The sequence below is a fragment of the Neocloeon triangulifer genome, unplaced genomic scaffold, assembly GCF_031216515.1.
Source record: "Neocloeon triangulifer isolate White Clay Creek 2 clone unplaced genomic scaffold, ASM3121651v1 ptg000022l, whole genome shotgun sequence".
Lineage (NCBI taxonomy): Eukaryota > Metazoa > Arthropoda > Insecta > Ephemeroptera > Baetidae > Neocloeon > Neocloeon triangulifer.
Window position 1 is genome coordinate 1647838 of NW_026775562.1, and position 14585 is coordinate 1662422.

General features: G+C 32.2%; 1 protein-coding gene across 2 annotated transcripts in view; it reads right to left on the reverse strand.

Moving 5' to 3' along the window:
* LOC132204208 (ABC transporter G family member 20) overlaps window positions 1-14585 on the reverse strand; it is a 39736-nt gene that overhangs the window by 21301 nt on the left and 3850 nt on the right. The window contains exon 1 of one of the 2 annotated variants that reach the window (XM_059632560.1): window positions 13282-13523. The exons of the other annotated variant lie outside the window; for it this stretch is intronic. Within the exon in view, the coding sequence (XP_059488543.1) occupies window positions 13282-13331 (50 nt within the window). The 5' untranslated portion in view covers window positions 13332-13523. Of the gene's footprint in view, window positions 1-13281; window positions 13524-14585 lie in introns of those variants that run through there. 2 annotated transcript variants of the gene reach the window in all.

The window sequence follows — 14585 nt, forward strand, 5'->3', positions numbered from 1 at the left end:
AATATTATCCAGTTCGTTCTGTGTAAGTAAGAATCGATCATGTGACCTTCCACCTGTTGATTGAATCGCTTGTGTGAGAGAGTTGAATCACAACGCGTTTTTTTTCTAACAACTGAAGATAATTGTTGTACACGGTATTCTCAGTAATGCCTTCCGCAGCTGCGTCACTACATAGAGAAACCTTGATTCACCAACAAATCATTTTAATATTTATGCAGCTTTTTATTATCGTCATCAGTGGTCATTAGTCAGAATTTACAGGCAATTTTTTCATAACTTAAAAATGCTTATGAAAAATGAACTAAAATAAACAAACTTAGCATTTTTCGGCAAACGAAGCCAAAAGTTTAACTCTGGTTTTGTCTCTTTTTTTTATAATGTGGTAAAGATTACAATTTTTTCCCTTTTACTTGATTTGCGAAGAATAAAAAAATAATAAAACTTCCTAAAAAATTACCAAAGAATTACTACAAATATTTCCGTGTTTTGAACCCACAAATTGCTAACTATTTGCGGTGATGTTGCGCATGTTTGGAATGCACGCTCTGTTTCTGTTTCCTTTTTACCTGATTTATGCTCTCAACATCAACACTGCTGGTGAGAAAAAAAAACGAACGCGGAAGGAGCACTGGTTTAGTCAAGGACGTTGGATTAAATGCGTCAGCTCGCGGATAGATCATTGGGCAAAAAATCAATAAATTTCTTTTATTCGGTTAATTACATAATCTATTATATAAAAAATAGCGAAAAATAGAGGAAAATGGTGCGAAATTTAATAAAAATTAATATAAAACATAACAACTTTTCTGCACCAACAATTTAATTTATCTATAATTGGCCAAAAATGATTCTAATAAAATGTTTTTTAATTAATAAAAATTAGTAAAGTAATTATTTTAAGATGATTACAATATATTTAAAAAGCAGGAAGTCAACGATCTGAAATTGAGTCAGCGTGAAGATTTCCATCAACGACTGCAACACCTAAATCCGCTTTTGTAAAACCCTGCAGCAATTATGAAACGCACTCGGGCCACCTCTTTTGATCTTGTTTTTACCACGACGAAAATATATCAACCTTGGGCTTTCGATTAATTCCTTTTTAATCCCCCATGGAAATTATGTGGTCTTGCAAGTGGTGCACAAATTATTTCACAACAAGTCCAATGAATAATTTATTTTAGATCAAGTACGGCCGGTTCATTTTGGTTGACGCACGTACACCTCTGTACCCTCTTTGCTCCTTTTCGTCGGTGATCATTTACATGGTATTTTTACAGGAATTTCTCTTTTGCATAACCAGAAGGCGGTGGAAGACCTTGATAAGCTCAAAAGCCTCCATATTCCAAGCTCTCTTATTCCATATTTAGATATTTCAATTTTCGCTCGGGGTTGGGCCTTTTTGTCCATAAATTAAAAGTTTGACAAAAAAGGGAATTATATTTTTCTCCCAATGTTTAATATAAGGAATTTTCGTAATTTTTATTAACAAACACCATGATAATACATCAATTGTTTTTAATTTAGATTTCAATAAATGTACTTGATGAAACTCTTTTCCAGTTTAATTTAAATTTCATCAAATTGAATAAAAAAAAAAACGTTTATATAAAAGAAAATTTATAGTTCTGAATCAAATATATGCCTTAGTTTAGAAAAACTTATCGACAGATTTCGGCAAATAATTCTTTCAGAATTTTATAGCTATTATTTGAATTAATGATCAATAGGTTTACATTATATGAAACAAATAATATAAAATTAAACTGTTTAAAAGAGATGGGCCAGATGGCAAAGAAATTTCAGGGGTAAATTTTTTTAATAATTTATGTTGAGGCACCTAGATTAAAAATTAATAGACTCAAAATGAACTCTTAACTTGAAAAATAAATACCAATAAATTTCAATCAACGGTTGAAGTATGATTATAAAAAAAATTAATTAAATTAAAAATAAAAAAAAATATATTAAAAAATTATAAAAATTTTGTAAAAAATCACTAAAAGTAAAACTTCCTAAAAATTATAAAATTAGTTATTTTAAATAGAGAGTTGCTTAATTTTAATTTTTTCTTCTAATTTTTAGATTAATTTGAATTATATTTACCTAGCAAAAAGAAACAAATTGCTTATTAATAAGAATTAATTTTTTTTAGCAAAATATCAGGCGTTATTGGCCATAATGAGGCAGTCCCAGTTAACATTTTGGACTAACTCGGGTTAAATAATCGCTTCATTAAGCGCGGAAAGGCAAGCCGTGTCTGTCGCTTTTGAGCAACAAAGCGAGTCTGAAAAAGGCGAGACCTGGAGTGGCCGGTCTGTGGTGAGTTGCATAACATTTCGGGGCGATCTCGCGAGAGAGAAAGGCTCTCTCCGCGCGTTCTCCTCCTTTTCATTTCGCCGCCTCGCGATTCCGGCGAAAAAACGTTAGATATTTTTGCGCGTCGTTCGGCTCGCGCGGTTCTGAATCAATGGTTTTATCCGTTTACAAATAATAATGTCGAATCGCCGCCTGCGCTAGCTCGAAAGTAGATCGAGAGACGAAAACTTTCACTCTCTTACACACTCTTAAGTATGAATGTGCCACCGCCAGTTTTAACGTCTTCCCAGCCGTCTTATGTAGTTTGCGCCGTTTGTCGGAATCGATCATTTTTTTCTTTTTTTTTTATAGTTGGCGTTTTGATCTACAGCAGCAAAAAAAAACTTGTTTGTTGTCACGCGGGATCCTTAGATTTTGATTGCGAAACTGTATAGACGAGTTAGAAAACTTGTACAAGGCGGAAAGAAAGGGTTTGGAATTTCGTGCTCATGCAGGGGTTCGAAAGGCGTTTTCTCTCGTCAACTTTGACTCTAATGTTAATCTCTGCACGACCGCCAAAAGATCAGAATCAGTGTTTGATTAGAAATTTACTTGATTAGAACTAGTTGGGAATGGGGAAGCAATATATATTATATGTTTAAGAGCTTTACAATTTTAAATTACGTTGTTGTTTTTATAATGGTGCTTTTATAGCAAAAATTAATGCAAATAAAATAACTGAAAGTAACCCTAAAAACTTGTACCTTAAAAACTTGACGAGGATTCTTCAGTGACATCTTTTTTACCTAAAAATTACAGAAATGCCAAGTAAACTGGGAAATTTAATCGCTCTGATAAGTTCTTGCAAATAAGACAAAAAAATTAACACTGCGAGAAAACCAGGTTTTTTATCTCCGCTTTTTTTTTATCTTTAAATTATGTTAAAATCCTACATAACTAGATATTTATTGAATAGTTTAATCATTTTTAAGGAGGTTTAACTATTATGCTAAATATTTTTCTAAGTTTGGTAGATTTTATAAAAATAATTTATTTATTTTATTACCTGGAATATTCCAATTTTTTCTTAAGTCTGTTAAAATAATGATCCAAAAGCCTCTTTTAGCAAAATTTAAATCAAATGTTTGTTCAGATTTTGTAATATTTAAAATAACCATTAAAACAAAAAATTTAAAAGTAAAATTGATTCAAAATTTCAATAAAACCCTTTGAAGATCCCCTGAATGACAGAAATTTTAAATTTCAATGAAAAACATCCCATAAAAATTAATACAATTTTAAAATGAGTTTTTATCACTAAATTTGTAATAATTTTTTAAATTGTTTGGTAGGAAAGACCCATGAAATATGCCAAACGTTAGGTTTTTTAATTGACTGTATTTATTAGAAGCAAAAAGTGAAATGCGATCTTTCATTTTCAACCTTTGCCCTTTCGTCTCTGCTTTCCGACTCTGATTATATCAATTAAATATGAATATATCGATTAAGTGCTATTTCAAAACGATTTCTTTCTCGCACACCGGCTCTTTTCTCTGTAACTATTTGTCGTTTATATAACACTCGATTCATTTCTATACGGTCGCGATAAACACACACACATGCTCGCACGCACCGCTGTCGGCGCGCGCGAGAGTGAAAAAGACTTTCGCTAAATGGGTCAATGTCGCCATCGGTGAGTAACATAAGTAAAAAGTCGCCACTCAAGGATCACCAATGCCTGAGGATGCTTCCCAATAATGATCGAATATACAGACGGACCCTTGTCAAAAAGCACATCTAACCAAATATTATAATAATTTCAACAAACCAAAGTAGACAAGCATTGAAGCAGAGAGGAAGGTCCAATTAATTAGAAACGCACCTCTAACCAGCCAGACCCTCAAATTGAGAAAGAATTAAGAATTTTATTTTCGGAGAGTAAAAATAAAATTAATAATTTTCGGAGACTTCAACGCCGGCAATAATTCTCTCATTAACAATGCGATTGCAGAATTGATTATTTGCGGCGGCTGTTATAGTCGCGGAGTGAAAGTGATGGCGCTGCAGCCACCGGTGAGTAATGCGGCGCACACACTCCCTACCTTTTCTTTCGTCAATTACAAACAACACGCGTTGGATGCTTAAAAACAGCCAATCGGCTCGGTTACATAAGGAAGTAAAAATTTCCCCTGAATTTTTCTCCGGCGATTCTAGGTCACTGGGTTTTCACTACTAGGTCACTCAGACAACATGCCATTCAGGTGCAAATAAAGTGGAAAGAGGAAACGACTCCTTGCAATACTTGCACTTCGTCACTTATCAGAAATTTCCTCTGATCCGCTTTGAATAAATATTGATTCTTGTACATCGCAATGATTTGCTGTTCTTGCTCAAGACTTGCGATTCTCTTGATGAATTAAGACAACCTTGGCAAATTCAGGAAGCAATAAAACCAGATAATTATGCTATAGAGGTGCATGTCTAGCTGGACAAACAAGCGCTTCAAAACAGTTTTTATACAAAAAATACAAATTAATTAGTTAAGAGAAAATTTTAAATTCAACGATTGGCAAATTTCTTTTGATTTTTTATGGCAAAAAAAATGTATTTTAAATGGAAGCAATAAATTAAAGTATTTAAAAGCATAAAATATAAGATTAAAAATAATGTCAACTTTGACTTCTAAAGAAAAATGCTTGGCACAAGTATATGTAAAAAAATGAAATATTATTAAATAAAGGAACTTCCTTAGTAAGTCAAAATTTAATTTTATACATACATTAATTAAAAAAGTTGCAAATTTAAAAAGATTGCTAAAATTATTTATTTTTAAATGTAAAATAATTAAAAATTAATAGTATTTATAAATAAATTAACAATAACAAAATTGTTAATCATTATTTTTTAATATAAAACTATTTAATAAATAGAGTTTGTCACACAAATGAAATTTTTTTCCGTCAAATTTTAACACTAATCCAATCTTTTAGAAGGCATGTTTTTTCTTTCTTAAAAGGAAGCAATAAAACAAGGTTTCCAGAGTCACATTAAAATTTAACTAATTCAGAATTTTAAAAAAGAATCCCGAGTTCAAAAAATTATAGTTGCAGTTTTTTCATTAATTTGATCGCATTGAATATGTATGAAATAATTGAACTTGAATTTCGCATGGCGCTCTTCTCTTTTAATCAAGATCAACATCTCTAATAACTATTGCTGCTGACATTGGCTAGTCTCTTGCATTGAAATTGCCTACTTACAATGTTAAGACGAGCGCAAATATTTATCCACTTGCTTATGCGACGGTTTCAAAACCTATTTATTTGTGCCACCGATAATGCGCTAAATGATTTTCAAATGAGCTGGAGATGTTCCAAATTATACCAAGGCCGCAGACTACTTTTCTTCTACTCAAGACATATTCCAAGTATGTACATAAAATTTTTATTATCTAATGTTCTTTACTCATTTCGATTCAAGCCGAGTCGCGTCTGATTTTAATTACGAAAGTGAGACCCAGAAAAAAGCGAAATGCGAGACGCTGCTTTGGCACAGATTTCGACCTAATTTACAAGAGCGCGCGTCTAGAACAATACACGCGTGAGGATAAAAGTGAATCATTCACCTTTGGCAGGGGCGCACCAGCTGCTCCTCAAATTACGCGATTCGTTTTTACTCTCGCGCGCAGCATGTTGCTATGCGCCGGCGAATTAAAATTCACGCCGAGTCGCGCCTCGTGCTCCCGATGGAGTAACAATGGAAATGTTAATTAATTGCGTTCCTATCCACACCATGCACTCAGCGTGAACGCGCAACGTTTCATTATACATGGCCGCATGAGTTTTGGGCGGCAGACCCTGCTAATAAAAACCATCAGCAATTAATTTTGAAGAAATAAGTAATGGAAAAAATTATTTAAAAAGAAAAATTTGCATTAATTAAGCAATATTATTTCAAAATTGGATAGAAATGTTAAAATTGAGAGCAAAAATTGATAATTTTAAATAACTTGTAAAAAGGAATAATTTTTTAATTATAATATATTTTCATAATTTTTTTTTATTTATTTTATTAAACCTAATAATTCTTTTTTCATGTAATTGGGTATTACTTTGATGGTGATTTTAGTTAAATAAAACTTTTATCCCACTATTTAAAAAAAAAAAATTGAAATTTTAACAAATTTACAGGAGGAGAATTTTCAATAATCTTCAGTGCTTCTTTTTTTATTTTGGTACAGTTTATTTAGTGAAACATTTGTCCCTGTAACGATTGAACAAAAATAAACAAATTCAATACATTTTAGAAAAAAAATTTTGGACCAAATTGTGTTCTTGGCTATACAAAAAATTGATCATCACAAATTTAAAAATATTTTTATTTTTTTGAATTACAAAAATCTAAGCAATTTAGTAGGACACGCCAGCCAGAATCTCCCCAGTGCCTCTATTGTTTCCACAGACTCGATCTATCAAACATTGAGCGCGGTATGTAATATTTGTGTTTGTATTGGTGTGCGATCAGAATGAAACGCGCGTCGCATATTATACACGAGGCGCGGAGAAGAGCGCGAGTATATTTATTTGAGTGTGTAATAGAGAAAGTCGCGCCTTCTTGGTGGTCACTCACAATCGGCAGTCGCGTGGTAATCCAATTACGAGGGGCACGCAATCGTCGAGGGAAATAATGGCCGAGTGTGAGGACTAATTGGACACTAATCTAATCCTAGCATAAAAACGGGAATGTCAGTGTGTGCGACTTAAAGTGGGCCATCAACGTCATAAATTACTACACCGACTTAATCCAAATGCAATTTTTTGCATCAAATAGGAAATTAAATAATCTCAGTCCAACAATTATTGATTGCTGAAAGAAAAATTTAATAAAAATTAGTCAGACCAAAATTAATTTAAATTTGCTTTCCTTTACTTTGAATCCTTTGCTCAAAACTGTGTGTATAATTCAAATAAATTTTATATTATGTACGAAAGGAAATCTCAAAGTCATTAATCTGAAATATTATAGAATTCAATTAAATAAAGAACAAAACAATCCTAGATGGTGAATCGTTCAACTTCCCATTGCGATTCAAATCACAAATTGCAACATTCTACAGTGTGTGTAGGTAGGGTTTTTCAAGCTAAGGTCTTTTCCTTTTGAAAGGAAGTTCGCAGCTCGTTTTGCAAGGTGAGCCTCTCAGGGTGAGCCCAAGTGCAGAAAGGCACAAGTGGAGCCACTCGGCGGCACCTTCGTGAACTTCAGTCACGTTCCCAACCTGACCGCGGGGAAAAGTGGCGCTACCGAACGGTCCCCACAAAGGTTGGTTTAAAGTGAAGTACTTTGCATAACTTGGTTGCGTAAGATTGGAACCTGCTTTTGTGCAATACGATTCAGGAAGTCTAAAAATCTCGCATTTATTTGGCGGCTTGACATAAAAACTCTAAAAAGTACAAGTATGGAGAGTGATTAATTGCGGAAAATTACTTACTCTCTCCATGAATGGATGTATAGTCATTATTCTCAATTTAATTAAATGTATAGCCCAAAAGGGATTTAATTATATTTTGCAATAATCTGTGTAAATTATTGCTAAAAGTTAAATATACCTGGAAATTAAAATTGGCCACAATTTCCGTCGAAAGCAAGCCCTAAAAACTAATTATCAAAATGAAAAACTTTAATTGATTGCATATTTTTTTTTTAATTCCAATCTCAAGGATTTAAAAAATGGTTTGCAAGAAACGTACATTTAAATTTTTCTTGCAGATTTTTAGTATAAATATTTCAGCGCCATAAATTTCACATAACTTCATAATTATATTCAAACCCAGCAGTTCTCCAAGATGGAAATCAATCATCCTCTGATTTTAAATTTCCTCAGCTGAGCAAAATTTTTAAACAATTCTGACATGTTGATCTTGACAAATAATTTCAAAAAAGGTCAATATACGCAACTCTACAGTTGGTAACAAGAAGTATAATAATATGTGAGTTGCAGACGTTGTATTTTCAAAGTGGAAATCCCTGACAGCGTGCAGACGCACGCCCCTTAATTACATCTCGTCCAATTGTGACGGCGGAGGAGTCTTTTCTGCACACGGAGAACGACAAAAAATACAAAACACGAAGTCAGAGAAAATAAAGATCAAAAGCAGTCGACCATGAGCTGAAATTATCTCAACTCCAATATTATTTAGAGGAGGAATTTTATGCAATTATTCTTACGCAGTAATTAGAAGCTTCAATTAACTACAATATTTGATTTCGAATAATCAAACATGATTTCTAAATATTGGAAAAAATAACAATACAATTTAACGGAAGCAAATTAAGAAAATAATACGATATAAATTTTAAAATTATATTATTATGCTCCTAAAAAATTTAAATTTGCAATTTTTGAACTGTGAAATGCTTTTAAAATTAGTTTCGGCCCCGTGAATAGCTGTTTTTTTGACAATAAAAGCACATTAAAGCGTGAATTTCTCTCACCAGATTGGCTCCAACAGAGCGTTTTATCTGCGTCTACATATAAAATTACAAAATGCCCTAAATTTGTACTCAAATTTACTGCGAAAAATGTGATAATTATTTAGTCAAATGAGTCAAAAAATTATAAACTTTTTAATTTTCAAAAATAGGACATAGTGACTTGTTTTTACACTGACTTAGCAAAAATTTGCTAAACCATTATCGCGAGGATGAAGACGTGCAACATTTTTCTAATGAAAACAGCACACGTCATTGGCGATTATTTGCAAAAGGTATTTTTTTTCTTGCTCGTTATTGCATTTTGCAGACGTCACAGGTGGAAAATCTCTTGACGTCAGTTGTTGGACTTTTTGCCTAGGTTTATCCGTAAAAAAAAAACTCACGGTCATCCAACGCCGCTGGTTCTGATTCACCGCCTCTTGAAATTAGTCAACTTATATGTCTCTCTTATTTTCCGTTGTGGTCTTGGGCATAAATTTTATTTATAGGAATTTTATCTTCCCCGCTTGACAACACGCTCGACGACCTATTCCACTTTTTGTGAGCAAAAAAGCATTATTTATGCAGATTTTATTATGAATGATACTTTATCCGCAAACATAATTCGCGACGACCTGTCGTCTGCTGCTCTTCGGGTCGTTGCTTGACCCCGCGGCCATCGAAACTCATTCACAGCACGTGCAGACCGATTGGCACCGTGGAAAGTATAAATGTCGTTAATATCGCATACACAAGAGTCCTGATTGTGAGCATAATCTTACTTCTTGCGGTCGTTTAAATCTCCGATTTATAAAATTTTAAGGAAATTAAAAAAGAAAAAAAAGAAATTTGTACTGTAAAATACAAAAGTATCATAAATTAATTTTCTTCTTAAATTAAATTAAATTAATTTAAATTTATTTTAAAAACATTAAATAAACAATATTCATATTTTGTTTTTTACAACAATTTATTTATTTTATTATTATTACTTATATATATCATTTTAATAGATTTATTAATTATTTTTTTTATTTTAAGTTAAAGCTATAGAAATATAAATTTTTAATTAAAAATAATAATAAAATAACAATATAAATATAAGTAAAAATATATTTCTTTCGATAAAATTTGGTTGCATACTCAAAATCTCAAAAAGATCACAGCATTCTATGGACTTTATCATTGTTTATTTGGCATTTATACATATTATACTTAATGTAAAAGTGAAAATGATTTATGCTACAAAAAAATTTAAAAGACGAGAAGCTTTAGTTTTACTTCACAATAGTCTCCTCAATATAGTTAAATTTTTTACTTCAGGAATTCACAAATTTATAAATGGTTTTTGATTGATTTATTGCACAATTTTTGCTCATCATTCAAATTTCTATATTATTGTGTATTAAAAATGAATGGTTTTTATGCAAATTACTGTAAGAATTGTTCTGAAACACTCAAATCCAAAGCGAAATCTTGAGCATAAATTTAGTATAAAAAAGAAAGCAAATATTCTATTTTGTAATTAAAAAACCATCGTTTTTAAGAACTCTAGAAGATAATAGTTGTTTTTCCTTACTCTTTTAATTTTAAAGCCTCTCTAAGATGGAAAACAAATAAATTTAGAAAATATCCTGTTCGGAACAAAAAGATAGCACATCCTCTGCGGAGTAATATATCGTGGGTCGCGTTTTATTTGCCTTCGCGAGGCGGTGCGAAAAGACGCAAATGACGGACGAGGGCAAATGCGGAATGACGCCATTGGGTGACTCTGCATCATCTTTTCTTTAAAATTTTTTAGTCTGCCGACATGCGAAATTATTCTCCGCGGCAGAGAAATAATAATGGTCGCCGGAATGACTGTGCTGATCAAATTAGAGAGTTTTTCTGCGCCACTCTGACGCGAAGAGTGCAGCCGCAAAGTCATAATATAATAATATATAATGCATCAGCAGTTGCGGATTTTGAACCAAGGCGACGAGTGCGGTGGAAATTCGGCCTTAACGAATTGAGGACTCTTGCCGAGACAAATAAAATCATGCTTCGCAACGCAAGTCATGCATTGAGACTTGAAGTGTCAGTTTGGCAATTTTGTAGACAAAAAAAGAATGATTATTAAAAAAAAAATTTAAAAAAAGCCCTGCTGTTGGCCAAAAATAAACCACTTTTGGCATAAAGTGAAATGTTACACAGAAAATGTATTTTTATAAATGACAATTTGAATCAGAAATAAATTTAAAATCTGAACACAAATTATAATTTTTGGACGATACACAATTTAAGATTTAATATGGGTCACTGGCGCTACTGCGAAGTTATTGATTTTGATTATAGTAATTATTATTAAAGTCAATAATTTTTAGTATTTTATATTCTAATTAAGTTAATAAGAACTGATTCAAGCTGAGATTTTCAGAACAGTAAGTTAAAAAATTTAGGTGCAACCTGGATCATTATTAAGCATAACACAAAAATTAGTCCAATTCAAGAAAAATTAATGCACACAGTTCAAAACAATTCAATCTTGATTTTCCAAAAATGTTGACATTTAATTTAACAAATTGTTGGAATTTTTTGTTTGTTAAGTTTTGACAATTCATTTTGAGGCGTCTGCGATGTAAATTTTGTAATTTCTAACCCTGATTTTTCAGGAATAAGAAGGAATTGAAATAAGTCTGCTAATTATAAATGATAAGGCAAATCAACTATTTTATAAAACTGATCAGCAAATTTAATGAAAAGGGCCTTGTTCACAGTCTGCAAAAAATTTTCAATTGTTTTAAAATAATGTTATTTAATATTTATACTTATATATAGGAATTGTATTTTAAATTGATCTGTATATCATTTTCTTGTGTCATTTCCTGACCTTTGTATTCTTCTAGATTTTCCCTCTTTTCTATAACTCTATCAAGCGCACTAATGGAAATCCCCAGTCATCAATATGAATTTATTATCTTTCTCACAAACCACATTTATGTGGAGGTGCATCTGATCTATCCTCACTTGGAGGACTCTGCGGTGCATCAACCTTTGCTTCTCATTAGCTTAACCGCAATTAATCTACACAATTATAAGTTGCATCACCTTCGAAACTTGTATATTATATTAATTGGCAAACTTTTAAAATACATTTCTATTGACTTTTGTTGTTGGCACGCAGATGAAGAAGTGCAAGATAAATATAGCAGCTGAGAGAAAATTGACTCGCATTGAGGCTAAGTGTGTTGTTCTAAGGTGAACCAGGTGCATTAATATAAAACGATAGGGTCAAGAAACTGACGGCCGAGTTGCCATTTCTCCTCTGCCGCCACACACTGTACTTTTGATTAAAAGAAATTTTCAAAATTCATTGTTTGACAAATAATTTGAGCAGCTCTTCTAGGTCGCCGTTTTGTTCTTTGTCTTGGGGCAGAGACGCGTGTAATTCGAGAATAATAATAAAAAAACAAGCGAATTAGAAATCTGCAGTGTGCATGACTGTCAAGATCACATACGAAATAAGTAAGAAGAAGGGCATTTATACGTCGGCGAAAAGTTCATTTTTAATTTGAAAGCGGTTAGCCCGTGGGAGAAAAGTCAATAGGATTTTCCTTGGTAAAAAAAAAAGAATTGATTTCACTCTGGAAATTCTGAGCACGACCAAAAGAAAGAAAGTTTTCTATAATTTCATTTTCTCATCAATTTATTTTATATTCCCATAGAGTAAAAGATAAAAAAATCTTATCTTTTTATTTCTATATAAATTTAGTCACTCGCCAATTTGGCTTTTGTTTATGTTTTTATATATGATTCACAGGTAGACGCCACTTCCTGGCAGCCGAAGGTCAATTTTGATTTTTATATTGTTCGGTATAAACAAAAAAAGGAGCTTCTCAAATAAAAAGCAATATACTCATTAATACGTGACCTCTAATTGCATCAAACCTTTGTCCATTCAAATAATCATAAATAAACGCGGAAGTCCAAAAATTTCGAAATTTCAAAATTTCCATTAGAAAGAAATATGCCGTCTTCGTGTTCATTCACAAAGGCGGCGAATATTTGGAGAACTTTCACCTCTCCGGCAAACACACATAGATAGTTTGATAATTGCTCCGGACGAAAATCTATATAAAAAAAAAATTATTGTTTACCTAAACGAATAATAGCCTCGATTTTAATTAAAAATATGATTAAAATTATTTGCATTTTCCTTTTGAAATTATAAAAGTCCGAATTTTAAATGGTGTGTTTATGCAGTTGAGTAATTTTTCCCAAGGGCTTTTCGGTTCCTTTGCGCTTTCATAATGGTGGCAATTAGGTAAATCTTAATTAAAACTTCACATTGTTGTTGCTGTGCTCGTTGAAAGGTAGTTTCACCTGCTTAGAAATTCGGGTTGGAAATAAACTGCGACGGATATTGATTTCGAAGTCGTAAAAAGAAATGAAACGTTTCCTTTTGACGAAATTTCTAATAAAACCTAGCAAAAATTGTTGCACATATTTTAAAGGTCTCGTGATTGGTCCTACCTGTCACCGCCAATGGTCCAGCTGAACATTTCGTGATGCCTGGGCATCATCTTGGTGGGCCGACGATTTGCGAAAAAGTAAATCCCAAAAGAAGAATACTCGGCTAGCAAACCATGGATCCGCGAAAAGAGGTTGCTCTCGGTGTACAAAGCAAGGCTATCTTTTTCTTTCACCACTTGGAATAAAGTGAAAACACGGCGCGGAGACGGGCGGCGAACGACTGACTGCCTCCTCTCCTCGGCTCCTTGTGCCGCTCGCGAGCGTGCAGGCCAGCCAGGCCGAAGGAAGGAAAGTAAAATCGGACCCGAGAGGAACACTCGTCACGCCAAGTCAGCCAAAAACACCCAAATTGTCTCACTGAATTCGTGTTCATAAGATTTAGAAAGAAATCCAAGATGAAAAATGGGAACGATTACCGTTTAATTATATTTTTCAAAAATTTAGCTTGTTATTCAATAATTTTAATTCATGGAAATATAAAAAAAAATGCTTAATTGGCTTATTTTATTGTCAAGAACAGTCAAGAAGTATTTATTTTTTTCTTGAAAGACATTATTTTGGTCTTCAATTTTAATTTAAAAAGTCTATATCAACGTATTTTTAAACTAACCTTCAATTTCTTTTAAAAATTCAATTCAATTCATTTTATTTTTCTCCAAACAAGTCAAACAATCAATTGTGAAATATTGGTTGGGAGAAAAATAGGAACACAAATCACTGAAACTCATAGCCGAGTATTTAACAAGAGGCGATAAATACCCAACTAGTCGCCGCACTGCAGCCTAAACTTTCAAAAGAAAATAAAAGTATGTATATTTTTATAGAATTTGGGGTCAAAGATTGATGACACCACCAATCTACAGTCTACAACTAATTGTAAGATAAGAAATTTCTATCATGTACTCAATAGTAATGAAATTTGAGTCATGTTTAAATAACATCATAATGAAATTTGAAGATTTCTCGGTTTTAAATTTCATTGGTATAAATTTAAAATGGAATATTCTGGAACTTTGAGAGAGAATCTAGTGTTTTGAAAACAATTAAAATATCAAAATTTTAACTAGCTTTTATAAATCTCACTTCTCCCAAAACATTATTAATTTTTGTTCTCAAAATATAATTAAAACTTGAACAATCAAGGCAACGGCTACCCCTGAATAGAATAATTTCTCAAGAAATTTATTACTGAAATTTTTTATACATTTAGAGTAAATGAATCTCTTTACATTGATTTTTTAACAATTAAATTAATATTCTATGTTCGTCCAATTTTTTAATATTTAATTTTTAACTTTTTATTT